Source organism: Podarcis pityusensis (genome assembly GCF_964106645.2).
Source record: "Podarcis pityusensis genome assembly, chromosome: Z".
NCBI classification, from domain to species: domain Eukaryota; kingdom Metazoa; phylum Chordata; class Lepidosauria; order Squamata; family Lacertidae; genus Podarcis; species Podarcis pityusensis.
Genome location: NC_138044.1, coordinates 32,549,342 through 32,571,688, shown reverse-complemented (window position 1 = coordinate 32,571,688; position 22,347 = coordinate 32,549,342). Strand labels below are relative to the sequence as shown.

General features: G+C 46.1%; 2 protein-coding genes across 2 annotated transcripts in view; one reads left to right on the top strand and one right to left on the bottom strand.

The window, feature by feature from the left end:
• OCRL (OCRL inositol polyphosphate-5-phosphatase) overlaps positions 1–15,263 on the bottom strand; it is a 27,122-nt gene extending 11,859 nt beyond the window's left edge. The window contains 14 exon segments of the mRNA XM_080990249.1: positions 197–306; positions 2,699–2,810; positions 4,026–4,213; positions 4,348–4,464; positions 5,166–5,280; positions 5,594–5,695; positions 6,961–7,128; positions 7,211–7,331; positions 7,607–7,699; positions 7,789–7,899; positions 11,853–11,891; positions 12,358–12,434; positions 13,695–13,765; positions 15,002–15,263. Of these exon segments, the coding sequence (XP_080846375.1) occupies positions 197–306; positions 2,699–2,810; positions 4,026–4,213; positions 4,348–4,464; positions 5,166–5,280; positions 5,594–5,695; positions 6,961–7,128; positions 7,211–7,331; positions 7,607–7,699; positions 7,789–7,899; positions 11,853–11,891; positions 12,358–12,434; positions 13,695–13,765; positions 15,002–15,061 (1,484 nt within the window). The 5' untranslated portion in view covers positions 15,062–15,263.
• The window catches only part of LOC308468244 (uncharacterized protein), a 31,915-nt gene continuing 22,021 nt past the window's right edge, over positions 12,454–22,347 (top strand). The window contains exons 1-2 of the mRNA XM_080990272.1: positions 12,454–12,586; positions 16,672–16,908. Of these exons, the coding sequence (XP_080846398.1) occupies positions 12,538–12,586; positions 16,672–16,908 (286 nt within the window). The 5' untranslated portion in view covers positions 12,454–12,537. The remainder of the gene's footprint in view (positions 12,587–16,671; positions 16,909–22,347) is intronic.

Sequence of the window (22,347 nt, the reverse complement as noted above, 5' to 3'; positions counted from 1 at the left end):
CAACTCTAGCCCTCCTCCACCAGCTTGCTTAGCAGAAAGCAATTTTTAAATTATATTTTTTTACTAGCCTGCTCAAGAGGATGGAAATGCAGGACACTACTAGCATCCCAATAGACTAGGAAAAACAAACAAGCCTTGCAGACTAATGATTTTGAGGACTTATTTACAAAGGCTCAACTATCAAGCAGGAGCTTACCTAGAATCCCAGCGATCTGTTTTAGAGTCGAATTTGTACGTCGGGATGAACTTGATCTCTCCCTCTGTGAAATCAGCAAAAGCCGTCTTTTGGGTACGCTGAATGTTCAGCTAAAGCCAAAAGGAAATCGCTTATCAGCAGAGAAGCAGAAGACCCCCTGTTGCCTGACAATGGAGTCTATTAACAGCCACTATTGTGCTGGAAGACCAAGGCAAAGTACTAGCAGGGTAGCCAGGTGCAAAAAAAGGGGTATACCTGTTGAAATCCTATCTTATACACAATTATTAAAGGTACAGGATGCTTGTGCAATTTTGCCCCTGGTCATCTGAAGTTACTTTGCTGCATCACACGACAGGAAAATCCTCTAACTCAGGAGTAGCAGATGCATGGTCCTCACAATGCTATAGAACTACAATTCCCATCATCCCTGATTACTGGCCATGATGGCTGGAGCCAACAGGAACTGCAGCTCAATAACATCTGGCAGACCACAGGTTAGCCATACCTCCAATAGACAATGTTATATGTACCAATAATCCATACAAACTGTTAACAACCACCAGGATACACCCCTGGCACTTTGAGCAACTGCAAAACCATCCTTTTGCATCCTACGTTGGCTCCCAGTACATTTCCGAGCACAATTCAGAGCGTTGGTGCCAACCTTTAAAGTCCTAAACAGCTTTGTTTGAGGACTGGGAAAGATTGTGGAAGAAAGGGGTCAAGTTCACCGCATGTACTGTGTTAAAGGAAAATATAATGAAAATGATGTACAGATGGTATTTGACTCCTTCAAAATTAGCAAAGATATATCATAACTGTGACAATCTATGTTGGAAATGTAAAGAAAAGGAAGGAACCTTTTATCATATGTGGTGGACCTGTCCCAAGGTGAAAGACTTCTGGGAAAAGATTTCTAATGAAGTGAAAAAAATGTTGAAATATACATTTATAAAGAAACCAGAGGCCTTTCTTCTTGGAATAACAGGTTTGGAATTGCCCAAGAAAGATGTTAAATTATTTTTGTATGCCACAACTGCTGCTCGTATTTTGTTAGCTAAAAAGTGGAAAACCCAAGAATTACCAACAATAGAAGAATGGCAGATGAAGATGATGGATTTTTGGGAGCTAGCCGACCTAACCAGAAGAGTCCGCGAACAGAAGGAGGAGGAGTATCAGGAAGAGTGGATTAAATTTAATGATTTACTTAAGTTAAATTAACTGAAAACAGCTTGCAGATACTTAATTGGCTTAGGATTTTATTTATGTTAAGTGATGAATTAATATGTTTAATTTCATAATGCGAAGATCTAAGGTTGTTAATGTTTAAGTCAAATTTTATAAGAACTGTGATTTGGAAAACCGTTAAAAGGATATGCAATGAAATTCAACCAAGGGGAAGTGAGGAAGTCACTTAAAAATGTTAATAAGTGTAATTTTCAGTAAGGCTATGATTTAGCCTTATTGTCTGTTTGTCTGTTTGTCTTATGTATTTGTTTGTTTGTTTATAATGTTGTGAAAACTAATACTTTTTTTTTGAAAAAAAAGTCCTAAACAGCCTCAGCCCAGTATGTACCTGAAAGAGCATCTCCACCCCCATCGTTCAGCCCAGACACTAAGGTCCAGCACCGAGGTCCTTCTGGCAGTTCCCTCACTGCAAAAAGTGAGGTTACAGGGAACCAGGCAGAGAGCCTTCTGAGTAGTGGCACCTGCCCTGTGGGATGCCCTCCCATCAGATGTCAAGGAGATAAGTAACTATACCACCATTAGGGAAGTTATTAATGTTTTATTATGGTTTTGCGTATGTTGGAAGTCTGAGGCTGCCCACCCTTGCCTTGTAGCAGTGCAGCATCCTTCTAAAATGGCTAAGGCATTACTACGCTCACAGGACTTAAATCCACCATAAGATGCAGCAATCAGGCCTCTGTTTCAACACAAAATAGCAATGGTCCTTATGCCAAGTGGGAGAAAGGTCGTAAGCGTTACGAACACACAAACCTTGGAAGAAAAAATTAAAAACGAAAAGCATCAGCGATTTAATTTGATTTAATGGAAGTAACTGCTGATAAGATGTGAGTAATGCAGATTTTCCAGATAGATGCAAAACCTAGAGCAGGAAACCTTAGACCTTTAGCTATTGCTGGACAGCAGCTATCGCTGTCCCTGACCATTGGCCACGGACATGCTGGAGCTGATGGGAGTCCAACAACATCTGGAGAGTGCGCTGACCTAGGAAAGCCCTTTAACTGGGTAATAAGTCCTACTTACGCAAATTCCAAGGCAACCATCCAACTTAATTGGGACTTGCTTCTAATTAAGGTTGCACAAAACTGCAAGCTTACAAAGCATTTGTAGAAGTCGCAGTCATTCTATGTTATAGCTACACTTTGCTCCTAACTGTCTGAAAGTGGTTTCTCTAGTCTAGGTTGGGGTATCCCAGACATAGGAAATAAACAGGGCAATATCCTAAACCACCACATATAACACAAATATGTCTCTCACCTGATCATAGGTCAGAAGTCTCTGAAGCTCATTTTTAGTGATCAGAGTTTTCACTTCGTTGGCATCAGGAAGGCAAAGCCTGTAGTTCAGATCACCCAACCAGATGACAATGCTGGAAAAAAGCGAAGAAACCACAGCTACAGGCAAGCTCACGAGGGGGGGGGGGGATAACTAGGATTGGGCAGAATGATCGTATTAGGCTAGTGCTCTGTGAACTACACTGGCTTTTGAACTGGTTCCAGGCCCAATTCAGAGTATCCCTTTTGGCCTTTAAAGGGTTTCAAGGTTTGGGAAAAGGGTACCAGAAGAAAGCCCACTTATTTTTTAACTGCCTCTCCCCTGACTAGAATCTTTCCCAGGGAACTCCTGCTCTTTCAAGTATGACAGGGCCTTTTCAGTAATGGCACCCTGCCTTTTAGAATAATCTTCCCAAAGAGGCTCACCTGGCCCCTGCTTTGATGTCCTTTCAGCAAAGACTTTTAAAATTTCCCCTGGTTCTTTAATTCATGGGTAGGTGCTTGTGGCCCTCCAAACACTGCTGTAGTACACAGGAACATAGGAAGCTATCTTATATTGAGGCACACCATTGACCCATCAAGCTCAGGACTGACTACATGGACTGGCAGCAGCTTCCAGGCAGAGATCATTCCCAGCCCTATCTGCACACACTGGTGATTGAGCCTGGAACCTTCTCCATGCAAAATGGCAACTCTGCTTTTGCGCTACTGCCCTTAACAAACTGCAACTCCCACCCCGATCACTGGAGAAGTTGCCCACATTTGCTATAATCTAATCTAATACATCTCTGCCACTAGGTTTATGTTGCTCTATTTAGATCTGCTGCTATTAAGGTACTGTTTATATGCTTTAAATTATCTTGAGGTGCATTTCTGATTATTATTTTATATAAGCCACTCTGCGGAAGAAATCCCCACAATAAACAGAAATTAATGAATGAAGCCCAGCACTTGCTTCCAAAGATGTTTAATATCTGCCTGCCCTGAATGAAGCAGAAGCCTACAATTCTGGGCACTTCTGTCTGCTCTAGTAGAAACCTTAGTAGTGCAGCGGCAGCAGGGATCACTGACACTGCACCCTTCTGGTGTTGCTTAAGTGGAACTCTCATGAGCCCCCGTCGGCAAGGCCAATTCTTAGCGATTATGGGAGTTGTAGTCCATCAGCATTTGGAGAGCACTATGCTGCCTACCCTTGAGCTACACACATGCAGGAAAGTTACAGAAACGTGACTCAATTTGCTTCTCCAGATAGCGGAGACCAACAAGTTACGTCAGCCAAGGCTCTCTCCCTCCAAGCCCTCGAAACGCACTCGTGTTTCATGATTGTCAGCTGCGGCAGACCCTGGTCAGGGGGCAGGAAGCTCATCCGGGCACAGATATCCTTGTAATCCTGGTTTCGGCGCTCGAAGTCTTCCACGTGGGCAGCAAGGTGGGAATTGACAATGCAGAAGCTGGTATTGTGGAAGACAAACCTCACGGCCACACCCCCCTTATTACCCTGCAGGGGCGGAGCAAAGATGGCTGTTAGCGAGCAAGCGGCAAAGAGGGGGAAACTGGTTGGCAGAGATTATAAAAACATATAGACAGATAGAAAGGTAGACGTAGGGAATTCCGCTGTCAGGGTCTACTCACCATCTTCCCCATGATGCCTGTGCCCACTGTCTCCGTCATCACTTCCTTGATGTGGCTAAGCTGGTCCTTCCTGACAAAGATGAGCAGCATCATTCCAACTAGACGCACCAGCTGCACCTAGAAGATGCAAGGTACTGGGATGTCTACCAGATTTGTGCATTGCTTGCTGTCATGGGCTGGCTGGCTGCAGATAGGAGTGGTGGGTGGCACCAACTGGGGATCCCCCAAGGGAAGAAGGCTCAAAGCCAGGGAACTGGTGGGGGGACGACGATGAGTTGTCAGAGGGAGAAGAGGGAGCAGACTGTGAGCAAGAGGAGGTGTTGGAAACTGAAGAGGCAAGAGGGCAGGAAGATTCTGTGGCAGACAGCAGTCCAGAATCAGAGGCAGAGGTGGAGGCTGGAGTCAAGAGGCAGAGATCAGGCAGTCTGCTGAAGAAGCCAGGGGATCTCCCCATCCTGCTGCAATCAGCTCCCCTCCCTGCTGGTCTCCCAGAACACAGAGAGAAATTAAGAGGATGGAGCAAAGACAGGCAAGGTGTCAGAGTCTCAGGTTGCTTGGGAAGGACCAGGAGGAGGAGGAGACAAGAGAGTGGTGGGAAGGTAGCAACCTTCAGCCTTCACAACTACCTCACTGGGGCAAGACCTGTTGGGAAAGGTTTCTGTGATCACTAGGCCTGCACGGTTTTAGTTTCTTTGAATAAAGAATTTTGGCTTCTTTTGAATAAAACACCACTGACACCAGGTGTTTTTTATTCCTGACCTCCTCCTCCTCACTGACAGCTGTCTGGCTGCTGAAGAAATGGGTGGGGTTGGACTTACTTTCTTGTACTTGGATTTGGAATGCAGAGCCTTTTCCACAGCTGTCAGCCACTCTTGCTCCTTTGTCGAGTCAAAGTAGAAGAAAGCTTCTGTGCTCAGGTCCAGCTCCTGGAACCTAATGCCAAAGTGCCATCAGATATAATACACATCCCTAGCACTAAGCCATCCTTCCCCCAGAGCCTCCTAGGCCTCTGGCTATCATTGATGCTGCTGTAATCCACTGCCCACAGGGTGAAAGGATGGCACTGCCACATTCATTATGGCAGAACTTTGCTTCCTGGCTAAAAGATACAAATCCTCGGGATTCTCCTATTTTGTTCCAAGATTAAAGCGAAAGTCTTCCCACAACAGGACCTCAGTTTAGAAAGCAACTGTGGGGAAACAAAGACTGAGAGAGTGGTGTCTGAAAAGCTATTATGTCTGCTCACCCAATGCAGTAGATATCTGGGGGTTCAGAATCACAGTTCAGCCAAGGTTCCAATCCACTGTCTGGAGACTGCCCATTCACATTCCATGTCCCCACAAAAAACCTGCAAGGAAGAGAAGGATGTGGAGCTGCAGGAATAGGACTCCAATCTGAACAGACGCTGGTTAAATATGCAAAGACAACAGGAGTGTGTGGCAGGTAGGATTACAAGGGCAGGCAAGATCAGGACCAAGAACAAGTAATACCAGCCACTTCTTCCTCAATTTAGCTATTTTGGGCCCCAAATGAGCTTTGCTAATGAAAGAAAAAAGCTTTTTCCTTGTATTGTTTAAGATGTGTCAGCCAGCCTGATATTTAAGCACTATCCCAGTTGCCACAGGCAACCAGAAATTCTCTGAAGGCAAGTGAGTTGGTTGATCTCTCCATTCTTCCTTCACCTGGCAACCTGGTTTGCAGGCTGGCTTTCAGGGAGCAGAAAACCACCTGTCAGATCTGCTGTGCCAAGCTTGTTTGGTAGAAGATTACCCTGTAACACCCTTTTCCTCTATGGAAACCTCCTAAATGGCTAGCAACCTGTGTTTCCATGCTGGCCATGAAGGAATGGGCATTCCCGACTCTGAAGACAGCACAGAAATACAGCCTGTCTAGTAAAGGGGAAAAAAGAGCAAAACAGCCTCTGTAAAACAGTAGGATCTAAAGCTGCTAACCACATACTGATAAACCTATGATAAAAGCAGCCATTAAAAACCAGTTGCAGCTGGGTACTACTAACAGTACAAGGAAATAACCGAAGCAAAAACTTTCTTTCAAGTAGTAAGCTTAGCATTATCAGGATGACCAAGTGTTGGGAGTCAGGGTTGGGGTCAAACACCTCCTTGTCCTCAAGCACAGCTTTTAGGAAGAGTTCCAAAGGTTTTGCTTCAGTTTTGGATTAACTGCATCTTGTTACAAAGTCTGAAGCTATACAACCGCTTAATTTTAACTATGGCTCATTGAAACAAGCCAACTTCAAATCATGGGTTTACAAAGCTGCTAAATTAACCACTATAGGATCTGGACACACCAAACTGTGGTTAATTTAAAATACAAGTAGAAGCTTCCAAATAGGCTCGGGGTGGGGGAGAAGTGTGCAAACCTGGAGGAGAGGCTGCTGTCCTGCTCATAATATGAAGCCACGGTTCAGTATGTGGCACCAAGGAAAATTGCACACCACAACTAATACTTTAAATTACCCACCCATGTGGCCTGAGTGAACAGGACAGACTTTGCCTGGCACCCAACAATAAAGCTGTCATGTAGATGTCGCTTTCTCCAACCCCAACTATGATAACAGTTTCCACTGGTGTTTGCACTTTTGCATGATCTGACCTGAAATTCTGGATGTTGACATATTCCTTCTCTCTCTTGGCAAGGACGTGCTTGATGAGTCCCTCTCTCTGTCCGGACTGTGTATGTGTGGAAGGCACAAAGAGCTTGCGCATAGTGTTGGTCACTTTGGGTTGCTCCTTGCTCATGCTGTCCTTGTCACGGATACGCCTAAGGGAGATGGGAACAGAACTCAAGTAGCCCTTAAAACCAAGGAGGCGGGAGGGCATAGTACAACTCTAAGGCAACTTACGGCCTGCTTGGTGGCAGCGGTGGGGGTGGAGGCTCCCGGCGGGCGCTCATTTGCTGATTCTGCAGGTTTCTTTTCTTCTCCATACTCATAACACTGAAGTTATCCTCAAATCCCAGAATTCCTGAGAGAAGAAAAGACTTCTGAGGTTAGAGAGGCTTCAGAACCATTTGGGGAAGTTTCGGGAAAGGAACTTAGAAAATACTTAACTGCAGGAAAATGATACTGCCTCCCCACAGCACCACATTTGTCGGACAATTGCCTCTCAGCTTATGCATGTTTAGGAAGGGTTGTGGAGGCAACAGGTCCTCCCCTCAAGGCCTTTCCTCTAAAGGAGGCAACAAGTACTTAAAAATTCCAAGCAGAAATCACACAAGTTACATGTTGGTGTGGTTGTACCTGCAGAAGGGGGATCTACTGGCCCTGTGAGACCTTTCACTTGGTGCCAGGAGGTATGATCCACAAGATCAGGGAAAGAAGTGTTTCGCGGGACTACAACAAAAATCAACAACAACACTCATGTGAGAGACTAGGCCATCTCCAACATCAAACATCAGAGACAGGGCATGGAAGTTGCTCACCTTCTTGGATTCTCAGAACCTCAGAGAGGAATCCCAAACACTGCTCCTCATCTGGGATCTCAAAGAGATGTTCTGCTGTCCAATCACCCTGCACTCGGATCTTGCAGCCAGCTTGAAGCACACACAGGAAAAGCACATGTCAGGAAACAGGGCACAACACTGATAAGGCAAAACACGGAAAATGCCCCCAATGTTTAAAAAGAGGGATGACAATAAACAGACAACAAAAATGAAGAAACAGCTTGAGGAACAATTGTGCTATAAAGTTTGACTTGTCATATTCATTACTTAATCCAAGGATGAACTTTCAGGCACACACAGTGAATGAGCAGAATATTCTTGCTTTGGCTCATACAGGAAGTGCATTAGAAAAGACAAGAGACATAGCGAGACTGCACTGTAATTGAGTGGACTTGAAGCTGAGAAGCAGCCACATCTGAAGATACATGAACTTCTAGACACTGATCAGGTTCACAGGAACCTGACACACTTCAAAAGTTACTGCTTTTATACTACAGTAAATGAAAATAAAAACAGCAGCAAAACCTTGAAATGAAACACAACGGAGAGCATTAAACACTCTACTAAGAAGTTATAAAGGAACTGAGGAAGATTGCATTTTGTAGAATAAAAGTTCTGAAATAAGGTACCGTATTTTTCCGTATATAAGACTACGTTTTTCCCCTAAAAAAAAATGTCAAAAATTAGGCGGAGTCTTATACACGGGGCCATTTTGCCCCATTTTCTTAAATCTGAGTGCCCCAAAATAGGGGGTGTCCTATACATGGGGGGGACGCAGGTGGCGCTGTGGGTTAAACCACAGAGCCTAGGACTTGCCGATCAGAAGGTTGGTGGTTCGAATCCCTGCGAGGGGGTGAGCTCCCGTTGCTCGGTCCCTGCTCCTGCCAACCTAGCAGTTCGAAAGCACGTCAAAGTGCAAGTAGATAAATAGGTACCACTCTGGCGGGAAGGTAAACAGTGTTTCCGTGCACTGCTCCGGTTCGCCAGAAGCAGCTTAGTCATGCTGGCCACATGACCCGGAAGCTGTCTGCGGACAAACACCAGCTCCCTCGGCCAATAAAGCGAGATGAGCGCCGCAACCCCAGAGTCGGTCACGACTGGACCTAATGGTCAGGGGTCCCTTTACCTTTTACCTTATACGTGGTGGCGTCTTATAGACGGGAAAATATGGTACATTTAAAAATAGTTGCCTACTCCCTGTTGCATTTCCAGGGCAGCGAGGGAGTGGGGAGGGGGAATCTTGATGTGGACGGTGGGAAAGCCAAGTGCCCAAACTGGAAAGGACACCACCTTTCCTCCCTGCCAGTGGAAGCTGCTCCACGAGGGCAAGTGAGGCTGTACCCCACCAACCTCAGTCTGTGCTCAGCCAGCCTCTACCTGCCTGCCTTCTAACTTACAGTCCTGTGGGTGGCCCTGCCTGTTAGATTCCTCCTCCTTAGTCTCAGTGCTCCCTGAGACACAGCACAGAGGAGGATGGGGGTAAAGCTAGAATTACCGTATTTTTTGCTATAAGACTCACTTTTTCCCTCCTAAAAAATAAGGGGAAATGTGTGTGCGTCTTATGGAGTGAATGCAGGCTGCGTAGCTACCCCAGAAGCCAGAACAGCAAGAGGGATTGCTGCTTTCACTGCGCAGCGATCCCTCTTCTTGTTCTGGCTTCTGAGATTCAGAATATTTTTTCCTTGTTTTCCTCCTCCAAAAACTAGGTGCGTCTTGTGGTCTGGTGCGTCTTATAGAGCGAAAAATACGGTAGTTGGCTCAGCCTATTACTGGCTCTGGCTCCACCAATCCCAGTGGGTGCCAGTCACTGCTGCTTTCTGCCATTCTTCACCTCATTGCCCTTTCCTTGTGACCATGGTAGATTTGATTTAAATCAAATCAATTTAAATCACGATTTAAGTCACTAGTCTGTAAGACCTGATTCAAATCACTAGTCAGTAAGACCTGATTTAAATCATTTTTTTTACAGAAAGACTCATTCTTGCATATTTACAACCTGATGAAAGTTTCATTTTTGGAACAATAAATTTTCAAAGTACTTTTTACAGTTATATCAAAAATTACTGATTTGGTTATACTATTAGAAATACATAGACAGATAACTATGAAATTATTGTGAGGTTTAATAAGTTAACTGTTTATATTTGGGCAACTTTTCTGCTATACTTTATTGGAAGGAGAAAAATAATCATTTCCTTAATAACAATTTAAACAATTTATTTAACTAAAACAGTAACTTTATAGCATATGTATCCATGTTTGTTAACTGATGTGCTTAAACGATTTTTTTTTAAAAAAACCGAGTTTTAGCACACATGAAAAACTTAAAACAAATCCTTATTCCCTGATGAATAGCCTTTGGACTATAATGTAACTTAAACAGAAAACTATCTTTAGAAATATTTTTCCTCCAAAAGCATTTTATTTTAAAAATCTGATTTAAATTTTAAGAAATCCGTTTTTTGTGTGTTTTTTTTACAAACCCATTGAGTTTTACCAACCCTGCTTGTGACCCTTATAAAATCAGGCCAAGGCTACAAGTGGCCCACAGGCTGGAGGTTGCCCAACTCTGCTATAGGCTAACATGAATGTCTGTTGGTTAGAAGGGACCACATTACACACTCTGGAAGCCACTATTTATGGCAGTTAAATCAATATACAGTGGACAACAAAAAGGAGAAAAGTTGGGACACACTGAAACAAAATGGGGAACCCTTGCACCCCTCTGATGTTGTGGGACCCCAACTCCCATCAGCCCCAGCCAGCATGGACAATGGCCAGGAATTATGGGAGTTGTAGTCCAGCAAGAACTGAAAGGCCAGAAGTTCCCCTCCCCTGCTTTAGATGGACAAGGCCAAACCCTCAACCTTCCACTGTCTCCCAGCATCCTAAGCAGTTATCTGCAAGAGAGGCACACTTTTCCTGAAAATGGAGTGGGCAGCAAGCAACACAACCCCTGCCCCAACCCCATGGTCAATAGGAGATGCCACTAGCAACCGGGAGGCAAACAGCTATTGCCTGCATCGTTGGCAGGCTCTTGAGAATTCACCATTAAGATATAGTGATGGGCCAATATTCCTAGTTACTTTTAAGAGAAGTGGGCACACACTTGTGAGTTATGTACAAGCAACCACCGTGCAAGAACTATGTTATCTATATCTATCTGGAGAGAGATCAAGGAATGCTTTTAACATCTTGGACACCTCACAGAATAGTGTCTATTCTAATTCTCAGTTTCCATGTGCTGGAATCCTTAGAAACAGGTGCATTTTGTGAATGAACACCTGTGTTTTTAAGAATTCTGGACCCCAAGGGAAGTGCTGAAGACACTGGCTGCAGTTCTCTGGTGGCTTTCTCAGCCATCTTCAAAACTCTTGTCTCTGATCTCATATCGTGATACATCCCTGCCTGTGACATTCCCTCCTCCAGCTCTACCACTCTTAAACTTCAGGTTTCCAGCAATATTAAATCCTGTGGCTGCATGTGCTTTGCATGCAGAAGATCCCCAACATCTCCAGGAAGTGCTGGGAGAGACTTTTGTCTCAAAATTTTGGAGAGCTGCTGCCAGTCAGCGTGGACATTACCAAGCTAGATGGTCCAATGTGATGACTTTGCATAAGGCAGCTCTGTTCCTTCTCATGCCTGCAACTGTCTCCCAAAGAACTTATCACTGAAAACCCTCATCAAACCCTGTATGTTCCAGGAAGTGTCTAGTACAATCTTTAATTCCCATCCTTTACTAAAACTGTACATGTAACTAGACTGAATGCTTTTTCCCAGCTTTCCTCTTCCTCCACTGTGAGCTTCTCAGGGCACTGATCTAGTCCTGACTCTGTAAAGCAGCATGAAGGCAGAGGATAGAATAAAAAAAGCCTTTCACCCCAGCAGCAGTCTGACTTTGGGGGGGGGGGCACAACATCCAGACATCAGGGTCAGGAAGGAGAGACAAGCAGGAACAAGAATGATGAGTCAAGAGGGAAAGATGACATGTCAGTGACAGGCAATATCTATTCCTGACAGCACTCTGGTCAAGGGAGACTCACTGTTTGCTGTTATGTCAATCAGTAGAGTTTCTTCAGCCTCTGGAAGAGAATTAGAACGGATCAAGAATTAGAAAGGACCATTCTAGAAGGCCCTCAATAGGAACATCTCTCCTCGCCTAGCCATAAAGAAAAGTCAAGTGCTGTCAGAGGAGCAAGGCACCATGATCTGGGCCTCTGTAATGGAGATACCAGAGCACATCTCCTGTTTCATGGAAACCAGAGCTGAGATCTGCAAAGGTTTAGCACCGAGGAACAACATCCAAAGCATGGTCTGAAGTCAATTCCATTATTGGAGACACCTGAACAACACACCACCAGGGGCTGTACAGTTATTCTTATGCACCAACATGGATCTGCATTCATGCCTGCACTCCAGTCTGGAAAGCGTAGTTACAGAGGCATGGTTTCCATTTGTGGCTTTGGGGGTGGGGCATTGTTTTCCCACCACCTTGCTACAAGGAAGCAACAAATTCCCACAACAGAAGAGACAAGAGAGGCTGGATACCTTGCACACACTTAAAATGGCTGTTGATGGGAATCCTCTCTTGAACACTGGGGTCTTCCTGGGAACGGATAGTGAAACTGGAACAAGATGAAAGGGATATGGGGAAGTGCTGTGAGAAATCTCTATTTCTTTATCATTCTGAGAGCCATACTCCTTCCTAGGCAACCTTCCAAGAGCAACATGCCAGTGCTGGGCAGGACCAGAGGCAAAAGAAAGCACAGCAATGAAGGTAAATTTCACCTTTGTACATGATAGTTCCCACAAATAACCTTTGTTATCCTCCATCCAGGCAAGCAAGAACTCAAAACACTTGGAGTACACAGCAGGGCCAGTGAGGGGAGTAGCTTAGGGAAAGTTCCAAGGGCCAGGCAAAGAAGCCTGGAGGGCCACATTTGGCCCCTGGGCCTGAGGTTCCACATTCCTGTGCTGAAAGATCCACCTAGTTATAGCTATCAGAACAAAGGACTAAGTTGGGGTTGAATTTAGGCATGAAATAGCAGCACATGCATCCAAAAGGGTATCCCTTCAAGTACACAGCCAGGGTTTTTTGGGCAGTTGTTTTTTGTTGTTGTTGCTCAGCCAGAAACCCCATAGGGTAGCCCTGAGCAAGCGAGTAGGACAGCAAACCTACGCTCCTTCCTGTGGGTAAACGCCAATGAACATTTCAGACTAAATGTGTGTGATTGGGCTGTAAATCTCTCATCTCAACAGAGTTCTGAGAGTCCAGTAATTTTAAGATTGGAGAATTTGTGTCTCTTCATAGTAATTTGGCAAGGAAAAGCCACTGAGCAAGCCCCATAGCTGAATAGGATGTGAGCCAAAGTCTGCCATGTCTGCAACTTTCCCTCTGCCCACTACATTGTCAGAATAAGGATACAGTGGTACCTCGGGTTAAGTACTTAATTCGTTCTGGAGGTCTGTTCTTAACCTGAAACTATTCTTAACCTGAAGCACCACTTTAGCTAATGGGGCTTCCTCCTGCTGCTGCTGCTGCGCTGCTGGAGCACGATTTCTGTTCCCATCCTGAAGCAAAGTTCTTAGCCCGAGGTACTATTTCTGAGTTAGCACCGATAATCATAAACTGCCATCTCCCAAAGTGAAATATAGTGTTGATATGACTTGACTGGCATTTTAGCCATGAAAAGGCCAGGGGGCAATGAACATCTGGAGACACAGGGAGATGTCCAAGTCCTGCTCAGAACCTTGTTCTTAAAATATGCAAGGCCAGTCCCAGGAGATTACCAGGGGAGCCATGGAAGGAGCTGCCTCCTGCCCCAGTCTACAGAGTACAAATGAATGTGTGGGGTAGAAATCTTCAAACTCCAGTGGCAACTTACACATATTCTTCACCGCACTGTGACAGGCTCAGTTCACATGGCACTTTCTGGCCTCCCTTTACCTCCACACCCTGAGAACAAGCTAAGGAAAAGAGGGAAGGTGGTACAGAAAAAAGCCCGTGTAAAATCCTATCGTCCCAAACAATTCAGTGTGCTGCCAGCCACACATTTTCCCATAATCATATTCAATTCATATTCAACCCCATTACCCATTACACAACCAAATGAATCCCTCTTTCTGAAGCTGTGATGTTGGTAGCCCTCCGCACTGCTCTGTGCCAGTTTCATCCTTCATCAATGAACCCTCCTCCCACCCAGTTTAATTGCTATGAAAAAGAGGCACAAGAAAGGAGTGTAGCCTAAAGCTTGTCTCAGAGACCAAACCTGTGCTGGCTGGAAAGTATGCCATGCCCATAATTTGTGTCCTACTGCAGATAGCAGGTGATGGTCATTCAAAATGGCTGAGATAAAACACTCCACACATGTCCCTTATCTCATTTACAACTTTAATAACATCATCCAATTCTTAAAACAACTCCCAGGGCTGAACCAGAAAACAAACAACAAACCAGTCTGGCCTGCTTCTCTGGGCCTGTCATGTATGATCTAGCTGAGTTTCCTGCATTGCAGGGGGTTGGACTAGATGACCCTAGGTGGTCCCTTCCAACTTTACAATTCCATGATTAATCAAGATTTGACATGGAGAAAGCAGCAAGTGCAAAAAAATGTGTATTTCTGGGTCAGAGCAACCAGCCTGGCATCTTGTTTCCAACCATGACGGTGAGAAGGAAAACAAAACACTTTGGAAGCATCCTACTCTCTAGAGAGATACACTGTCTTGCAACGTGCAGCCGAGGGCGGTCAATTTAAGGCTCGCTTCTCCACGAAGCTGCCCTTTAAAGTCATCTCGGGCTAACATGCTAAAAACAAACGTCCGAGGGAACAACACCCCCCCCCCCCGCAGGTCTCCCATCTCCAAGCAGAAATGCAGCGGAGCGAAAAGGCTGCCGGGCAACAAGGGGGAAGGGGCCCTCTCGGGAAGCTCTGGGCTCTAACACTGTGGCTCCCCCTACCTGCCAAATCCCTCCCACCCACCTACCCCCGTTTCAAAGCCCGTCCCAGGCCCCCATCCCTTGCAACCCCCAGAACCAGCCCCCAAATCTTAACCTGCAAGTCCCCACACAGAATCACAGTAGAGTTAGAAGGGGACCCCAGGGGGTCATCTAGTCCAACCCCCTCCAAAGCGACCCCAACCCTTGTGACATTCGGCCTTGCCCGACGCCTCCAATCCAGCTGGAGAAGGATACGCGAAGGCTCTTCAGCTGCTGCTCCTTCCTCCCAGGCGTGGGCAGCGGAGGAGGCTCCATGCTCCGGTCTAGGCCCCCGTGGCGGGGATTTAAAGGGGAAGATGGACAGGGGAGAAGGAAAGGGAGGGGCCCTTTGCTCGGCCGCTCGGTCCCGTCAAGGCCGTACTAACCCGGTCCGACCGACCGACCGCGCGCTCCCGCCCGCGCGCTCCCGACTCCCGGCGACCTTCGGCCGCGCGCACCGCGGAGAAGAAGGAGGAGACAAGCGCAGCGCCAGAGGGCGGGCAAGAGTGGCGGCGGCGGCGCTTCCGGTTCGCTTCTGCTTCCGATCCCCCCGCCGCTGCCCCCTGGTGGTCGGAGGGTATTCGCAGCGCCACCCTTTCTTCCCGCCCACTCCCCACGCGCCTTTTTTTAAAAAAAGAATAAAGATATTGTTTTCCTGTTACTAAATAGTACACGCGATTCATAAAGCATTTCCTCTCTCCGCACCCTGTTTTGTTCACAAGCAGACTTTGCTGAACTACAATGGCCAGGAGCTCGTTGGCTCTTCCCGAGGAATTCTGGGGACTGTAGTTTACCCCTTGCAGAGGTGCAGGTCCCAGCTGCCCTTAACGCAGCGGTTCTCAACCTGTGGGTCCCCAGATGTTGTTGGACTACAACTCCCATCATCACTAGCTAGCAAGGTCAGAGCTCAGGGATGATGGGAGTTGTAGTCCAACAACATCTGGGGACCCACAGGTTGAGAACCGCCTTGCTGCTCCCAGGAAACTTCGGGGGAAGCACGTGCTCTCAATGTGGCACTTTGGAACACCCTGCCTATTGAGATCAAGCAGGCGCCTTCGCTGTACTCTTTATGGTGCCTGCTAAAAAACACTATTGTTCGGACAAATCTACCTAGCTGCTTAGAAAGATGAGGTAAATCTGTTTCAGTATTTCAACTTTTGTATGTTTTAAAGTAGGGTTGTGAAGTTTTCTCAATATACTGCTTTGAGGTTTTGTTTTGTTTTTTTAACAATCAAGTAATAAAAAAGGAAGTGGGAACTAGGGAGAAGCTTCAGCCACTTTACTTATCCAAATGGACAGCTACATAGTTCAGTGGTGCATTTAGGATGTTTTATCAGTTTTATTTCTTAATTGCTTTTCTCACAAATGTGACCCAAAGCACCTTAGAAACACAATATAAACACTAAAACAGATTACAACAGACACAACCAATAAGCACCTGTTTAAACCTCCCCTCACCCACTTTCTGGAATAGTTCAGTTGATAAGAGCATGAGATTCTTAATCTTAGGGTTGTGGGTTTGAGCCCCACATTGGGCAAAAAGATTCCTGTATTGCAGGAGGTTGCACTAGATCAGTGTTTTTCAACCACTGTTCCGCGGCACACTAGTGTGCCGCGAGATGTTGCCTGATGTGCCGTGGGAAAAATTCAAAAATTCGAAAGATTAAAAAAAAAAAAATTCAAATTTTCGCCCACTAGGCAGGCGCCGGACTGTGTCCTGGGTATGGGGGGGGGGTTTGACCCTCGGCCAGCAGGGGCGCCGATTGGCGCTCCTCAGGGGGACACCCTCCACTTTTCTGATGTCCGGGCTGTGATTGGTCCAGACTCCAGCCTGGACCTATCACAGTAGGACATCATCTTCCGACTTCCTTCCTGCCCGAGCACAGTGTGCGCAGCAGCGGAGAGAAGATGTCGCGACTCGAGTCACCAGGAGGACCGGAGCAGGAGGAGACGGACGGAGACCAGGACTCGGCGGGAGTCGGCACTGCAGAGAGACTGCATCCGGATCCAGACCAGGCCGCAGGTGCAGCGTGAGGTGAGGAGGTCATCTGGAACCAGTCGGTCACAGTCGGGTCTCGGAAGAGAGACGAGTGAGTCCAGCCCTGTGCAGCAGCAGCAGCCCGGTAAGTGAGTCCTCCTGTCAGTCCTCCTCCTCCTCATGCCTATACCATCTGTGCCATGCCTATACCATCTGTGCCATGCCTATACCATTTGTGCCATGCCTATTCCATCACCTGTGCCATGCCTATTCCATCACTTGTGCCATGCCTATTCCAGGTTGCGCACTGAATAAAGTATTTTATAATTTTTCATATTTCTGTTTATTTACTATTTCATAATAAAGTAATTATAAAATACTTTCTTTGTGTTTATTTGATTCCTATTCAAGAGAATTACTTTATATATAGTCAATACAGGCACAGAGTTAAATTTTTTAACATTTTCTAATGGTGGTGTGCCTCGTGATTTTTTTCATGAAACAAGTGTGCCTTTGCCCAAAAAAGGTTGAAAAACACTGCACTAGATGACCCTTGTGGTCCCTTTCAACTCTACAATTCTATGATTGTGTGAAATAAAAGACAGGTCTTGCAAATCTAAGCCTCTAAGAGGCTGCACAGAGACACCAGAAGCAGTGATCTTAACAAGGGCCCCCACTGATGATGATGAGTCTGTTATTTGTACCCCACCCATCTGACGGTTGCTTCAGCAGCTGCTCTGGGTGGCTTCCAGTATATACAAAAACATTAAACATTAAAAACATTAAAAACTTCCCTATATGACTCCTTTATGGAGAAGCTCCCTCTGGCCTTAAAAGTTGAAACTCCCTACCCTACCTCTAGTGCCCTGATCTGGATTGCCCACCCCATACTTATGGTTTACTTTTAAAATTATTGTGAGGTATTGGTGTGGGTAGGGACACAGGTGGCGCTGTGGGTTAAACCACAGAGCCTAGGACTTGCTGATCAGAAGGTCGGCGGTTCGAATCCCCGCAGTGGGGTGAGTTCCCATTGCTCGGTCCCTGCTCCTGCCAACCTAGCAGTTCGAAAGCACGTCAAAGTGCAAGTAGATAAATAGGTACAGCTCCAGCGGGAAGGTAAACGGCGTTTCCATGCGCTGCTCTGGTTCGCCAGAAGCGGCTTAGTCATGCTGGCCACATGACCCGGAAGCTGTACGCCGGCTCCCTCAGCCAATAAAGCGAGATGAGTGCCGCAACCCCAGAGTCGGTCACGACTGGACCTAATGGTCAGGGGTCCCTTTACCTTTATTGGTGTGGGTGGCGTTAAATGAAGCTCAGACAAATTTGTTGAGGCTGAGGCTACCTGTGGCTACTAGCCACAATGATTATACTCGAACTCCACTGCCAGAAGCAGTATTCGTTGGGGGCTGTTGCATTCATGTTCTGTTTGCGGGCTTCTCATAGGCTATTGAGACAGCACAATGCTGGATTAGCATTTGGCCTGATCCAATTCATATGATTACAGAAGCAGCCCATGGGGGACAGGCTTAAACACCCCCTCTCCCACTGTTACTTTTGACTTAAAATTTGCAGCCACTCTCACCTCACCTGCATTTCACTTTTTAAAGCAAGTCATGATAATAGATCTGCTATGTGGCGTTTGAGCCTGCCTGCCTGTCACATACACAGTTGCCTGGAAAGGGGGGTGGACGGGCAAGCAAATCTCAGAGGATCACTAAAATGTGTTAAATTCCACTTGAACCACATGCTGGGCTATGTACAGGGACACATCTGATATTCTGCACCTAATGGCTTCCTCTTTTGCATCCTTTAACTTGTAGGAGGTACAATTTATGCCTGAAGAACCCTCCAGAGGCTACTGCCAGAGTTAACATTTTTAATTTCCTGTTTAATTAGAGCTGGTGATGGCTAACCCAGGCGCTCTATCACTGGTGGCAGCCAGTGCTGTAAATTTCAGTTTCATCTGCTCGCTTGAGCGACCCTGGAGATTAGGGCTCCATGAATATGAATGAAGTTCCTCTGTGTTTCATCAAGCACAGAAACAATATCCACTGTGTGGCGTTCTCAGCTTGCTGCTGTAAGGGTTTGCTTCTTTGGCCCATAAGCTGGCTAGTTATGGAATTCCTGCATGTTGCAGGTGACTTCAAATGTTCTGCAGAGCGTGCACACAGGACATTATTCAGTCAGTTAATCTTCACCATTGCCTTATGAATAGGAATGGGGAGAAATTGGATCCAGTTCACATTTAAAGGCAATCTAACCTAATCCATTCTACACTTCCCAAGACAAGAATGTGAGGAGAGCCTGCTAGATCAGGCTGATGGCCCTTCTAGTCTAGCATCCTGTTCTCACAGTGGTCAACCAGATGCTTGCAAACAGTACATAAGCACAACAGCACACTACTCAACTCGGATTCTCAGCAGCTTGTATTCAGTGGTGTGTTGCTTCTGGCAGTAGAGGTAGAATATAGACATTGTGGCTAGTAGCCCCATTAATTTGTCCAATGCCTGTTTAAAGCAATCCAACTTGGTTGCTATCACGGCCTCTTGTGGAGGTGAGTTCCATAGTTTAAGTATGCACTACGTGAAGAAGTACTTGCATTTATCTTTCCTGAATCTTCCTGCGTTCAATTTTCATTGGTTGTTCTAGTGCAGGGGTCGGCAACCCGCGGCTCCGGAGCCGCATGTGGCTCTTTTACACCTTTGCCGCGGCTCCGGGGCGGATACTAGCAAGGGGAGGAGGCGCATTGTGCGCCCTGACACTCCCCACTGTGGCGGGCGCTGTACTGGCTGTGACGTCGCATGGGGGCAGTGCGCGCGTTAGTCACGCACCATCCCAGCGTCACCTTCCCGCCCGCTACATTGTAAGGGGCATGTACGCTGGTCACTGCATTGAAAGGGGGCATGTACGCTGGTCACTGTTTTGAAGGGGAGTGAAGAACACACACACAAAAAAAAGGTAACTTGTTAATTTAACGTTTATTTCTATGAGGAGGAGTAATTCTGAGGGGTCAAAGAAATAATTTTAAAAAGTGACAAAAAAGTTATTTTTATAATGACGAGTTTTGCGGCTCCCAGTTTTTTTTTCTTCGGAAACGGGTCCAAGTGGCTCTTTTTGTCTTAAAGGTTGCAGACCCCTGGTCTAGTGTTATGGGAGAGGGACAAAAACTTTTACCTATCTGTTTTCTCCATGCCATGCAGAATTGTATAAACATCTATTATGTCACCTCTTGTTCACCTTTTGTCTAAACCAAAAGTCCCAATTGCTGCAGCCTCATAAGGTGAATTAGGGGCTTCCCTTGCATGCGAAGATAGGCTCTGGTGAACTGAGTGGATGAGACCAATAGTGGGTTCAGTGGTCAAGAAGGCAGTTACTGCAAATGCCATAGAGAGAATTGAGGGGCAGGTGGGGCTCGTCAACCTGGGAAGGGAACCCATCTAGGAGAAGGACAACTCTGATCCTAAACCTCTGCTGTCTTGCAGGATATCTTCAGGAGAAGAAAAGGCTACACAAATCTGGAGTGGAGTCCCTAAGGCGGTTGGATAGCGCCTTGTAAGCCTCCTTCCAGCAACTCCTGCAGCCAAGCTGGTGCCAAATGGATTGTTTTCCTTTCCTTTGGACCACATCAGTGAGACCGAGAGGGGGGTCTTGTCGTCTGGGCAGCCCAGGACCTCCATGCACACTGCCCAGTCTTGCACCCCAGGGAAGTCACTTAGCTGCTGCTAGCACAGCGGTTTGGCTTCACCTCTGGAGGCACATTCCATTGTGTCTTGAGACAGACAGATGCCAACAACAATTTCATGTACAGAAAGGATGGGGAGCCTCTGGGCCATGGGCCAACTTGGGCTCACCAGCTGTCCAAATTGGCCCACTTGCCATTTCGGCAAGCCTACCTGCCTCACGTGGCTTCAAAGGAGCTATGGGGAGCTTAAAAGTGAGCTCCCAGTTGTTCATTTGTTGCAGTAAGTTCTTCTCCCCCTGACTGTCAGCTGATGGGCCATGGGAGCCTAGATCACAAAGGATCCTGGAGAAACCACTGCATTTTTCCCTGAAGGGGAAAGAAAACTGTTTTAACAGCAGCTTCAATGTAAACACCTTTACAACCCTGGAGCAAGCTTTTTTGAAGGTGTGCTGGAAATGCACTTTCAAAGAGGCTTGTCACTTGATGTCATGGGCAGCCCTGCCCGCCTGCCGAATTTGGCCACGTGAGGGGTAGAGCAGATAAGGATCTGGCCCACTGGGAGGAAAAAAGCTCTCTCCAGCACATCTATAGCTCTGTCATTTACCACCCTGCCCTGTTTTCTCTTCCTCATTTTGCCAGTCATTACAGTTAGCATGCAGAAGGTGGCGACATTTCCATACACATTGAAATCAAAATGCATAGTATAAACCCAACTGCCAGGCATAACTCTGCAGCAACTGTTTAAGGAGGGGGGATGCATTTGGGCAGTGTAGTTGATTCCCTTAATTCCACAAGGCTTCATCCGTTTTCTGTCCTGCCCATCAGGATGCCCATCAGGGGCTGAAACAGATGCGAAGCCAGCAATCTGCGATGAGATCTGTAGACGTAATTGTTATGTACTAAAGTTCTCACCCTGGGCCATCAGGGGGGATACTGTAAATAGTTATGCAAATAAGGGATCGAAAGTGACGTTCAGTGATTGGATAGTTTTAGAAAGTTGTTACAATTACGTAGTTCTGGAGCTCTATATAAGCAGGCTGGCTGAACCCTTCAGTTCAGTTCTGTTCTGGCCTGTGAATAAACAAGAGCTGTTTGAAGAATTGCTGTGTCGTCTGATATGTTCACCCACAACTTAACAGTAATTGTCATAATATATTTTTTATGTCAGCCACCTTGGGCTGCAACTTTTGTCCAGGCAACAGAACTGGGGGGAGTTGCTGGCGAAATTCCCCTCATGCCTTTTTCACAACCCAAAATCTCTATTATCCTTGTAGCTAGTTCAGTTGGTTACAGCATGGTGCTGCTAATGCCAAGAGCACAGGTTCGATTCCCTCATGGGCTACCTTCGTGTTCCTGCATTGCAGGGGGTTGAGCTAGATGGCCTCCAGGGTCCCTTCCAGCTCTGCAATTCTATTGTTCTGGGAACATATTGGGCCCTGTATCATGCCTTTGTCTTTCTCAGGCATGGTAAACAACAACATGAGACCACCGTGATCCAGGAAATGGATAATGTCATGGGGAAGAGTCATTTTTCTGGATCACCCATCCCCTTCCTGAGAGACCGAGAGAATTCATATTCATTTCTCCTTTCCAAGGAATCTGTGTTAAGTCATATCTGGTATAATTCATCTGAACGTTGAAAAAACCACATATAAGTAAAATAGGAAGTTGGTAAGGGCACCATTCTTTCAACTTCCTCCTTCAGTTCTATGTACTTTTCTTTCCCCCCCCTTTTTTTATTGATTTTCCAAATTTGTAACAAACATAACAACAAACAAGAAAAACATTACAGTATCAATAAACAAACAAACATTTATCCTAACTGTTATAATCCCCGTTTAGTTATCATTATTGAATGACTTCCTTGAATCCCCCTAGCTGAGTTTCCATATGGCTCATTGT